Here is a 12500-nt window from a genome sequence, read left to right on the forward strand (position 1 = left end):
AAATATGGACAAAAATAAGAACGATGCTACACGCGTGGGAAAATGCACTAGCTACGTTACATCCAAATAAGGAAATTTTTAAACTCGAAAATATCCCAGCTCTGGACCAGAGTTAAACGCTTCAAGGTCATTAGCTTCTGTAACAACTTAATGTTTGTTTAGCATTGTCAATCAAGTTTCATCAACTGGAAGAATGTTTATTGGATCTGAATTACTGCCAAAACTAGTATACTTGCACATGAATAGTTTCGTATTCTAACGGTTGGACTGGATCTAGCATGAAATGGAGGCCCGCATTAGCCTCCATTTCATGCTAGATCCAGTCCAGCCGTGAGAATTCGAAAATGGTCCATTAACTTGGTTTTGGACGGATACCACACACTGCAGAAGGAAGAGGTTGTTAGAGGTGTTCGTGGTTGATCAGCCCACACCCTCCCCTCTCATAAATGTATTTTATTCTTTTGTTAATGTTTCGGTCCTAACGACGGTGATCGCTTTGGTTATTTTCTTAGGATATTACTGGATTGATCCCAATGACGGCCCTGTATATGACGCAATACGGGTTTTTTGTGATTTTGCCTTCAATGCAACGTGTATCTATCCCAATAGAAGCAAGGTAAAATGAATGCGAAAAATGAATCATTACTTAAACATTATAGGTTGAATTGACGTTAAAAATGTTCTTATACACCAACGTGCAACTGTTAGAGGAAAATTTTCACCATTGAACTGCTTCATGACTCGCGTCTATTCAGAATATGCATTGTCGCCACTGTACGGTTAAAATGAAAAAAGAGCCGTTATCCTTCGAGCTTTCATGCTTACAAAGGCATGCGCAGCCAGTGATTTCAATTGGTTTCCGTCGCATTTTAGTCTTTTGATGTTCCCAGTGTTTCGTTTCCATCATAGTATCCAAAATGCGCAGCAGTAAATATGTTCGTAGGGTCTTTCACATTATTTTAGCATTCCGAAGCACTTGGACAAAGCTGACTCCACTCAAGTGTTCTTCGTTTGTATTATAGACAGGCAATAAAAAGTGGTTTTCAGGACCTGACGGCTACAAATGGTTTGCAATGGATTTTGACAAACGCTCGCAGGTACTTCCATAACGAAGTTATTTTACAAAACAGCTGCATCCTCGGCTTAAGGCGGTGGTAAACGTGAAAGCGGTTTTCACGCCACCTAAAATCTGTTTAAAATGGGAATATCTCGTTCGCATTTCAAGCAATGCCAAAATCCTCTGCTCATTTCACAACTTGTAAAATTGTGGTGATTTTTGGGTATCCTCGGGATTAGTAAAATTTGGAGAAATTAGAAATAGTGAAGATTTATTGAATTTTATAAATTAGGATTGGAAGTTAAGTCCACAACCTGGAGTGCTCTTAGTTGGGGAGCAACTGTCTGTTGCTGTTTCAAAAATAATTTTCTTTCATTTAACCCTTCCTTAAACCTCCTAAAATTTCATTGAAATTCAAACAGAAGGAACGCTTCACTTTGAAGCTGTTTCCACACCCGAATTATCATGCTCCCATGGTACAAGCCGAGTTCATGTCTGTGTCCTCTTCAAAACGAGTCTAAGTGCGAAGTTTTTGTAATGGTAATTAGTTCTGCTTTAAACATGAATAAGAAAAACTTCGCACTTAGACTCGCTTGAAGAGGGGGCAGACACGAACTCGGAAATGGCCTATTCTTGTAGAATCACTACTGTTACAAAATTAGAATAATTAGAATAATTAGAATCCGACGCTGCCAGTAAACTCTCTTGCGGAGCGCTTGAAACTAAAACTCTCATGTTTTACTTTTCTTTAGTTTGTTTACGACTGTGATCCCATTCAACTGACATTTCTGCGACTTCTTAGTGACCACGCCAAACAAAGCATCACATATCATTGTTTGAACTCCACCGCGTGGTTCAAGCAGGGATCTGGGAATTACAAACATTCAATTAAACTGAAAAGTGATAATGGAATAGAAATGCATGCCGAAGGTACCAGAAAATACGCTCCGACTATCCTGATGGATGATTGCAAGGTATGGATATATGAAGACATATGCTTACTATAGTTCTTTTCCGAATAGACTTTTCAAAGAAGAAGAAGGAGAAAGAACTAGGTACCAGGGAAGGGCATAGAAGAATTTTTTTCTCCTGCTTGAAGAATGAGGCTCTTTGAAGTGCTTTGATAAAAAAGTTACTTAAAAAGGAGGGGTTTTCAATTTAGGTTAGAAGATGTTCACGCTGTTACGATTGCTACGCCAAGTGATGGGTAAACGAAGCTCTTGCCACGTTTTACAATAGCGAGAATCAAAACCACAAACCAAGCTCGAGTTTTACGCACTTTGTGCAGGCCACAAGTATCACCATCGGATTGTGATCGATTCATTGCGCTGTTTGTACCTATCGTGATTGCACGGAGAAGTAACTTCAGGTCTTTTTGCCCAGTGCAAGTATTCAACAAATCCTGCAACTTAAATCTGATTTTTCCCGGAAAGCGCGGAATTTTCTCATCCGGCCCATTCACAACGGACGGTTCCGTTGCGTAATGAGACCTCGATTACATCACTTGATAAACTGAAATTTTTTTTCATAAACTACAAAGATACTCACCATTACTATTACATTAGTAAAAATGTTTCCACGAAGCCTCTTTCTTTCATTTTCTAGGTCGGTCCGTTTTAAAAACAGTGCCTGCCGTCTGTGTGGTTAGAAAACATGTACATATGCGAACAAACTCAAACGTTTACTTCACCCAAGTCTCTGCTCATCCTCCTTCTCCATTCCCTCAAAAAAAGGAAGCTGTGATCTTAGAATGCCTTTCTACCATGGTTTCAATAAAAATAAATGATGCAGTACTGGTTACAATTAAGATGCAATTACTCGTTATCACTTTTAGATTAAAGATGGGACGTGGCGTAAAACCGTCTTAGAAGTCAACACGTCCAAAACGCATCGTCTACCAATACATGATGTGGCTGTGTACGATATCGGAGACAGTGGAGAAGAGTTTGGCTTGGAAATTGGACCAGTCTGTTTCTCTTGATACTGCTTCTTCCGAGGCTCCAAACGGCGAAACACAAAGACTGCTTGAACTGTGTAGCGTGTACTAAATTGCGCGCCAGATGTTCCAGAATTATTTTTTTAAAATTCGTAACGATTTTTTTTTCGGTATAATGATACGTGGACGCACAGAAGCCAGAAAAAAGGTAGTAATATAGTGTTCAAATACACGGAGCTGATATTAAAAGTTACCTACCCATTAGTTGTAAAAGTAAAGAAAGTGGGAAAAGCGCTACAGTAGTCCATTTAACTTATAAATAGGAAGATTGACTCGGTTTGAGCGAGGCCTGGAGAGAACCGGAAACACCAAGACCTTGAGAAAATTACACTTTTGTTCATTACTTTATTTTTAACCTCGTGCGGATTCGTTTTTTGTACACCTCCTATGAGTTTTACAGATTCCAACATAGGATGAACCAGTCTAATAGGGCGCGATTCACTTACAGAGAATGCACCTAATTTAGAACTATCATTCGATAAACCATATCAAATGAGGAACACTAAAAGTTCTGTCACCATTCACCTTTCAAGGGCCACAATTTTTTCATATCGTCCTTATAACACCTTTATAAAGTACAGTCAAAAGATCACCATAGTTTAAATAGGACTCTTTTCGCCAAGTCCAAGACCAACTCGAATAGAAACGAAAACCGTTCGATAAATTGTCAAGTTAACTAAATGGTAACTTGGAAGGAGAGATCTTTGGAGAACCGATTTCGCCGACGGACGAAGCGTTGGCTTGGATTTCCTGGATAGTATTCTGGAATCTGGACCACTCATCGGGTCTTGGTACAGCGAGTTGCTAAAATGAGACAAGAAAATACAATCGAGTCATCATCGACAAAAGTACTGTACATCCTTTCAAAAAAATATATGCTCACATCCAGCAAACATCAACAGGGATATTACGTACGAAACATGGAGACCCTCGTTTATTGCTAATACGCTTTAGTTCCTAAGCACTGAACACAGGTTCCGAGTGATTTCACCCTCCCTTTAAAGCGAGGCCAAGCGTAAATCTTATTTTCATAGGGAGGACTTCACTACGCACTCAGTTCAAATAAGAGGCAAAATAAATGAGCTCGCTCGAAGCAAAAAAAACTTCCGAGTCCCTGACGGGCTTTATGCTCACAACAAGATTTACCTCGCCAACATCGTAAATGAACACGTGACCATCATCATCACCCACAGAGATCTGGTGACCAGAGTGTGTCCATCGCAACCGGTTCAGTGATGTCATTGATTCGGAATGAGTGCTGGCTGTGGGCACCTATAAAGCAAAAGAACAACGTTGGGGAGGATTATAATAGCCGCACAAAAATACGTTTAAACAAAAGATAATTGAAATTTGAACCTATTTGTATTGCAGGGATGGCGCAGTGGTGAGAGCACTCGCCTCCCACCAATGTGGCCCGGGTTCGATTCCCGGGTTCGATTCCCAGACTCGGCGTCATATGTGGGTTGAGTTTGTTGGTTCTCTACTCTGCACCGACAGGTTTTCTCCGGGTACTCCGGTTTTCCCCTCTTCTCAAAAACCAAAATTTGATTTGATTTGTGTTAACTTGTTAACTTCAATTTACAGTGTCCCCGATTAGTGCTCTACAGCGCTAGAAGATTAGACTCTTAAATAAAGTTCCTTTCCTTTCCTTTACCTCAGTATCATTATTAAGATTCCACAGGTCCAATCTTCCTGCGCCGTCCACTGCCGCGAATAAAGCAGGGTGGATTGGTGACCACTGTACATCATATACATAATCACCATTGTCTTCAAACGAATAAAGGGGCCGCGGGTTCTGTAATGAAAAAATAAAAGTTCAATTGAGATTTGTTCTTTTTCAAATAGCCTACAGAGAAGGCAAGTTAAATCACTGCGTGGAAAAATACACCAACTAAGCGCGATGCAATGTGTCGTGCGCGAGCAGCCTGAAAGAGAGAAATTTTACCAACCTTGTGACTCCAGAGTTTGATGGTCCAATCAAATGATGAGGTTAAAAACAAATAAGAGAAGTCGATTGGCCCGGCCGCTGAGTGGGTATCGATACCTGTTGCTGGACCGTAATGACCTTCAAATATGTCACTTATACCAGCCTTGCTGAAGATATCAAGAAGAATAAAAGACGTTACACCGGATTGAGAGAAATAGAAATTAATGGACAGAGATGAAAGGGATAAGTTTATTCAAAATTGCGCTTTAAAGGGAAACTGTCACGAGAAGCGCATGCACTAGCGTCTTGTGAAAACTTGAAAAGTGTTAGGTTAACTTTTCTCAAGTTGAATCGACAAATTCAAAATGATGTCCACTGGAGAGGGCCATGGTCGACAAAGGAGAAACTCCGGCGAATATACGTGACTCAGGCGTGAATCCACGATGGCGGCTAGAATTTTCCGTGGGCTCGAGAACAAACAGACTCGAGCATGCGCAGCTCATAACAGTGCCCCTTTAAGTGCTATTTACACCAATGTAACCAATCTGGTAACGAAAATAGGCCGAAACAAGGACAGGACCACTATTAGATCAACGACTGAGATGCACGGTCCCGCTTGAGCAATTCATGGGAATTTGAGATGTAATTTCACAGTAATGACCACGTACAAGTACAGGGGAGGGATAGATTAGATCCTTAAGGGATTGAAATGTCAACGTCGTTCCCGGGTCTTTTCTCCTCCGAGAAAAGGGCGGAGAAAAGCCCTGGGAACGGGGTTGATTGAAATGTCACTGAACAGTAATAAAAATAATATTTAATAGTATTTCAGTTTTCTTTCACTGTTTTCGCGAAGCCATCAGAATAGAGGTAGTATCAACGGTTGTCCTCAAAGCGACGCCAGGGAAAGAAAAAATCACACACATGTCGATATGCGTTGGAAACCGTGCGTGGGAAAATAAACTTGTGTTGCCGGACGCTGGTGTGGTCCTGGAGTCAGAGCGTTCGATTTGCATGCGCAGGGTTGGCTGGATTTGTCCTCTTTGATTCTGGATTCAACTCCACTTCGCATTGTAAATTGCCAACTGCCAGTTGGGCTTCCTTAAACGATAGCCAAGTGCGTTTCTACTCTCAACAAGAGTACGTATATTTATTTAAATTACGTAACGTGCAACGAGACTTTTAAGAGTTGATGAGCAGATCTTGCTTTTGTTGAGAAAAAGTATCGCAAACAAGAGCAGAACAGAGAAAGGGTACAACTGCTTTCCATTCAAAATCAAGAGTGAATTAGATAAGAGTGTTGATCTATCACAAATGGATTTATTTTTACATACACTTTGCGCGCCACCCATTTCAGCCAATCAGAAGAAGCCATAACACGCGTGACTGCTTCTGCCATGTTTTTTTTACAGGGACATGACAATTGATTTTCGCGGGAACGGGTATTCTAAAAAACAGACTCATATGTGACTGTGCTGGGGAGCCCACTCATCCCATAACAACACTCATATCTAGTTCATTCTTGTCGCAATGGAAAAGCACTCGGACCTGAGCTATTACAAGATCACCTTCCATGTCGGCAGGCGGTGTACACAGAGCCTTCCTCGCTGCCAACCACGAAGTTATTAACATCACCAGCTAAGAAAGACAAAGAGGTCACTGCTACCGCTTTGGATTGTTTGTACTGCAGTTCCATACTGTCCTGAAAAAAAAAACGCAAACTCCGAAAGTCTGACTAAGAATACAAAACATTTCATATATTTGAAATGCGGTTATGTAATTCTAGGTGAAAGTGATCATTGCAGTTAATATTAGGGAGCTTAAGCACGCAACGTTTTTGAGATGCGGCCGGAAGTGAGGTGTTTTCCCTTTTAACTTGTCTTCACAGAACCACATTTAGATTGAAGAGTATATTTTCTCCATTAGAGATGATTTGTTTAAATATCTGGGAGATACTACTGTCCTGGCATGTGAAATGTTCGCTTCCGGATGCCGTCCGCATCTTGGAAACGTGTGTTTAAGTTTCCTAATAAAAGCAACTTGAGCAGTTGCAAAGAGACCTGAAAAAATTCCAGGCTCAAACGGGATTCAAACCCATGACCGTGTCATAGGCCATTTCCGAGTTCATGTCTGCCTCCACTTCAAAGCGAGTCCAAGTGCGAAGTTTTTCTTATGAAAATTAGTTCACACATATTTAAAGTAGAATTATTAGTTCAAATTAAATCACCATCACAAAAACTTCGCACGAAGCCTCGCTTTGAAGAGGAGGTGGAAAAGGCATATTGCACTGCACTTGCTCTACCGACTAAGCCAACTGTGAGTTGCTCACCAGTTTGAATTAAATTCCGTAACTGGCGAATAGAGCGAGTTGTAAAACCAAAACCAAAGTAATTACTTTGGCCAATCAAAAAGGACGGAGACAATCCTGTAAGCCAATCAAAACCCGAAGTAATTACACGTAGCCGACACAAAGCGCGGGAAAATGTGCACTCGCTAGCCACGATTGGTTTTGGTTTCACTCCTAACTGGTTGAAAAAGTGGCGCGAGAACTTTGAACTTCACTGGGTGAAGTAATCATAAACCAAGAAATTCGCTAATTACTTTCGATACTCAATTGAAAACCGCTCTATGTGATAGGAGCCATTCAGACTAATGCGTTTTCATTACAAATACTTTCTTGTGCGGTTTCGCCTATCACACCACAGAATTCTCCGAATTGAACACCGATGAAAAGGAAGACTTAAAAACGGTTTCAAAAGTGGAGACGCTCGCTCCAGTTATAGTGTGAAGAGGAAGAAAAACTACTTTTGAAAACGATGAGGTCAATAGCATGGGAGGCTTGGGTACGAATCATTGGAATTGGGCACCAATCTGGATTGGGTACAAATTGACTGGATTCCCTTTCATAATCATCGTTTCATCATTTTTGGGCGTTTTAGTTTGGACAGAAAACAATGGTGTGAAGATATTTTCCATCATTTCCGTCAAGATGAAAGAAGGCAATTTTGAAAACGCAGCAGTGTGGATCGACCCTGACAAGAAAAGAACTTTAAATAACTATTGCTAACCTGTGGCTGAGACAGCATGTCAAGACTCCATGAACACATTTTACCATCAGTTGAGACGCTGATCAGATTATGAGCATTCTGGGTTCCCACAACATTGACACAATACACAGGATGCTGTAATTTATAGAACAGAGGTTAAACAACAGCGACATGGTGCATCTTCAGAAGTTTTGCTCACGTGGTGGGTTTGGCTTCAAGTTAGTTTTTAGGGCAGGTGTGGGTTTGGTTTGATTTTAAGATGAGGGTTAGGATTAGCCTAACATAGACCTAGGTTTATAGACCTGGACAGGCTAACCTACGTTTACGTTAGGCTAACCCTAACCTCACCCTCACCCTTGAAGTAACCCTGCCAGCAGAGCCTTTCTTCATTCAATGAGAAAGAAAGGACTCTGTAGAGATTACATGTATGTAAAGTCTTTATTGAATATGTGCAAGCCATTGCTTGGAGACAGTTTCAAACCCAGGCTACTTCTTGAACGCACTCCTAGACACCATTGACTCCATGTTGATTTTCGCACTGCAGGCTCAATTTTGACCCTCGCCTTGTCAAAAATATGATGTGCGCGCAGCGTAAACAGGTTTGACCAGAGTGAGTAGCCCAGAAACTTGGGCTGCTGCAACTTAAGACTAAAGACGATTTCTACAGGGCCTCTCTTGCGCACCCTCCGGTGAATTTTAGAAAGGCTCTTGAACTCACCCTTGCCCTCGTTTTAGCAATGCTGTATTCAACTGTACTGAAGATAATTCAGATTCTAACTACTTATCCTGGTTTCAATAAGACACAAGAACATCATACAAAATTTTCCTTGGCCTTTTCCTGTTACCCAGAAAGTTATGAAAAATATTCAATAACTTTTTTCTGCTATTTCACCTACCGTGTGAGCAGTAGCAGAGAGAGGTGTTCTCTGTACAGGGGTCTTTTTACTGCTCCTATTATCCCATAATACTATTTGACCAGAATATGTGCCACCAACGATCAAATTGGGATGAAACTTGGCAAACGTGACGGACATCACCCCAGACTAGGAAAAAAAACATCACCACCAACAACATGCAGAAATGAGAATTTTTCAAAAGACAAAAATTACAACCGTTTGCTGTCTTACAGTAGAAATTTACATGATTTAACGTTCCCCTGAAAAGAATACACAACATAGGTTAAAGGAAAAATAATTTGGAGCACTGCATTCTGGAGAATAAATGTTAAATTAATCAACATTACAGGGATCCACATTCATTTTATATCAAAGTCGTCAGCCACGCAAGTATGTCTTATGATGTAATTGCCCGGACAAATTTTGGGTTTCCTGGGCAAACAATATGGACGTATAGGATATGGTCGATAAAATTACCAGTTGTAACTTGAGCATTCATGTTTTATTTTAAACTCTCATCAGAAATTACAAATTTTGACTTTGGAGTATTGTTATTTGCACCGTGGAAACCCGATTTACAGTGGTCCATATCTGCCACGGCCAAATGTACTTGAATGCAGCTTACAAAGTTACCATGCTCTTGTCTAGTGTCTTCCTTTTATATGCTATCTTGATTTTGTTTTTGCTGTTTGTAAGCAGCAAGTTCTGCTCCACTTGTTTTCCTTTTTGCCGGAGGTGGCGAAACACCTTGTAACTATCAGCTGAGACCACCTAACCCTAACCCTAATCCTAAGACCTAAACGACTTAGTAACAACCATGCCAGCGGTGAGCTACATAAAAATTGAGCCTGCCATTGTTTCATGGAAAGTACCGCAGGGTCAAAGAAGGCGCCCAAACTTGAGATTTCATTGCTGCAAAGCTCTCAAGTCTTAAAGTTTCCAAAGAGTGGTATGCTTGCTGCGGATGGCGTCAAAGGCACAAGTGTTCTGTGTTTCTTGTGCTGGAGGCGCCAAAACCTTCCAGTGGGGTCTGGGAGTATGCTCCCCTGGAAAGTTTTTGAAAGTTGAACATCTCAAATCACTGGAAATGCACTGTCGAGTTCACCATTTTGGTTTTTTCATGCTGCTTGCTAAGGGAGCCCATTTTATTATGGTCAGCATGAGCTAACATATCGCCCTATAATTTGTTTATTAATGGTGAAAGTCCTGAAGAAACAAAACAATTGGTCGCACTTGAACAGACAGAGCATTGGCCGAAGTTCAGTGTCCGTGAGGTAATGAATTCAGAATTCATAAGCAATTCTGAAAGCTTAAAAGGTAGAGTTACCTACCAGAAGAGTCCCAATGCGTGAGAAATGCTCGTGTCGGCGTGAGAGGGTGAGATTGCATAGAAATGTGTGGGAGTCACGCTCAATGTGTGAGACTTTGAGGGCTCTGTTACTGGAACTTTCCATTGAATGAAAAGTGGTCAGAACGAAAGTACATTCTATATTACAACATTTGATGGCATTCATGAAATGATATTTATTAAAACATCACTTGTCCAACGGACGACCTTTTGAGTTCTTATATTCGTCCGGATGGGTTTTTAGTCGTCTGGGACAACCGGACGACTGCAAATGTGGATCCCTGAATATTATCTTCTCAATGCAGCATTTAATCAGAGCATTCTCAACTAACCAGCTTGAGGAAGCTAAGATTGCAACTGCAATTAAAGATAAAAATTACAGGATTCAGTGACCAAATAAAACAGTGGACGTTTTACAAAAGACCTTTAAAAAGCGCTATAACAATGGCCCAAATTGCTTCCAAACAAAACAAATTCATTGATTCTGACAATGACTTAAAGCAAGTTTCAATTGAGTGTTATAAAACCAAAACCAAAGTAATTACTTTAGCCAATCAAAAAGGACGGAGACAATCCAGTAAACCAATCAAAACTCAAAGTAACTACACAAAGCCAACACAAAGTGGGGGGAAATGTGCATGCGTGAGCCACAATTGGTTTTGGTTTCACTTCTGTTTGATTGGAAAAGTGGCATGAGAACTTTAAACCAATCACTGAGTGAAGTAATGCAAAACCAAAGCAATTTGCTAATTACTTTCGACACTCGATTGAAAACCACTCTATCATTGTTAGCAATAAAAATGTGTGATTCAACTGCTGGAGTAACTGAGAGCCTGACCTGACAGTGGAAAATGTATTCTGGAGACTCTTTCTTGTATTTCATGTTCCATATCAATGCCACGCCATCTGGTTCATGAGGAGCATCCTCATTATTGTTATATGAAGCTACAAGCAACTCTGGGTACTGAAAATACAATGACAAGTTCGCAATATTAAACACTCTAGAGAAACCAACTGTTCACTAGTAACCAATAGGGAATGTTTGCCTGTGATCTGTTCTGTTGAAAAGCACGCAGGAAGTAGATAGATCTAGAGCACAAGTGCTCTATCCACTTCCTGAGGGAAACAATATCCTCACGCATTTAACTAAAATTTTTGGAATCATACCACGGAGCTTGTCTTTGATAAGGAATTTGTCCTAAGGACATCACATGTATGACAAAATGGGCTTGTACTTGTACAAGTACTTGAATTGTTTGAAAAAAGAAGTTATTACCTGTGTAGACCAGTCCAAGCAAGTCACTGTTCTATGCCTTGACCACCTTTCATCAAAGAATTCTCGACTGAATGACAGTTTGCCAGATGCGAGGGTATCTCTGAATGATTAAAGAGTGAATTTGTGTTAGATAGTTCACAGGAAAAAAAAGGAGGAAGGGAAGAAGCTTTCCTGACCACAAAATATGAAGCTAATCACCACAATATAATTTACCCACCCCTCTATGTCTTCTGTCTCAGCACCAGAGTAATCAAATGTTATGTCCACGGTTTCACATAGAGCTCTTTCCATCAGCCTTGTAGCTTTATCAAAGAACTTGCTAAATTCTCCTGAATTTAGTATGTGTTCCTTCTGTTCTTCACTGAGCTCTATAACAGGAACTGTTGAATGGAAAGGTACAGTAGTGGTAAAAATTCAGATGTCAGGGGATTAGTGAAAGTATTACATACCTTCCTCTCTGCTTTCTTCTCCACCATCTTCAGGTTCTGTTTGTGGTTCTATCTCCTTTGGTTTTGCAGTAAGAGTGGCTTCAAATTCGTCTAAAGAAAATTCAAAACATATTACGCTTCTATTGATAGAATGCATCTTTATGCATTCTCCAGTACAGCACAGTGACTATAAATTTCACACAGACAAAATAGCATAAGTTTATTAATACCAGTATAACTGCATACCTGGTGCCTCTTCAGGTTCCAAATTTTTTGTTTGTGTTTCTTTGTTGTATAAAACAGGTTCCTGAAGTATAGACAATAAGAATGGTCAATATGGTATCATAAATGTAACTAGATTTAACAGAAACAAACCTCCAGATTTATTTACAGTTTCACACTTGGCATTAAATTCTTGTGAGACTAACCTTAGGTGGTATGTTGGTCTGGGTAAGCTGGGAAATACCCAACTTGACAGGTCTTTTCTTTTCTCTGAGAACAGAATTAGGGCAAAAACAAAAACAATGA

General features: G+C 40.4%; 2 protein-coding genes across 3 annotated transcripts in view; one reads left to right on the top strand and one right to left on the bottom strand.

Moving 5' to 3' along the window:
* LOC138043336 (collagen alpha-1(II) chain-like) overlaps positions 1-3399 on the top strand; it is a 30369-nt gene extending 26970 nt beyond the window's left edge. Inside the window, exons 64-67 of one of the 2 annotated variants that reach the window (XM_068889573.1) lie at positions 513-616; positions 1023-1097; positions 1810-2031; positions 2892-3399. In XM_068889573.1, coding sequence (XP_068745674.1) covers positions 513-616; positions 1023-1097; positions 1810-2031; positions 2892-3038 — 548 coding nt within the window. In that variant the 3' untranslated portion in view covers positions 3039-3399. The other variant, XM_068889577.1, reaches the window with a different exon arrangement.
* LOC138043351 (cytoplasmic dynein 1 intermediate chain 2-like) overlaps positions 3379-12500 on the bottom strand; it is a 10515-nt gene continuing 1393 nt past the window's right edge. The window contains exons 4-16 of the mRNA XM_068889588.1: positions 12401-12464; positions 12219-12279; positions 11994-12083; positions 11762-11924; positions 11545-11644; positions 11107-11232; positions 8921-9067; positions 8046-8159; positions 6546-6679; positions 5003-5147; positions 4708-4848; positions 4200-4325; positions 3379-3857 (exon numbers count right to left, since the gene is read on the bottom strand). Of these exons, the coding sequence (XP_068745689.1) occupies positions 3726-3857; positions 4200-4325; positions 4708-4848; positions 5003-5147; positions 6546-6679; positions 8046-8159; positions 8921-9067; positions 11107-11232; positions 11545-11644; positions 11762-11924; positions 11994-12083; positions 12219-12279; positions 12401-12464 (1543 nt within the window). The 3' untranslated portion in view covers positions 3379-3725. The remainder of the gene's footprint in view (positions 3858-4199; positions 4326-4707; positions 4849-5002; positions 5148-6545; positions 6680-8045; positions 8160-8920; positions 9068-11106; positions 11233-11544; positions 11645-11761; positions 11925-11993; positions 12084-12218; positions 12280-12400; positions 12465-12500) is intronic.

The sequence above is a fragment of the Montipora capricornis genome, chromosome 1 (assembly GCF_036669925.1).
Source record: "Montipora capricornis isolate CH-2021 chromosome 1, ASM3666992v2, whole genome shotgun sequence".
In the NCBI taxonomy this organism is placed as follows: domain Eukaryota; kingdom Metazoa; phylum Cnidaria; class Anthozoa; order Scleractinia; family Acroporidae; genus Montipora; species Montipora capricornis.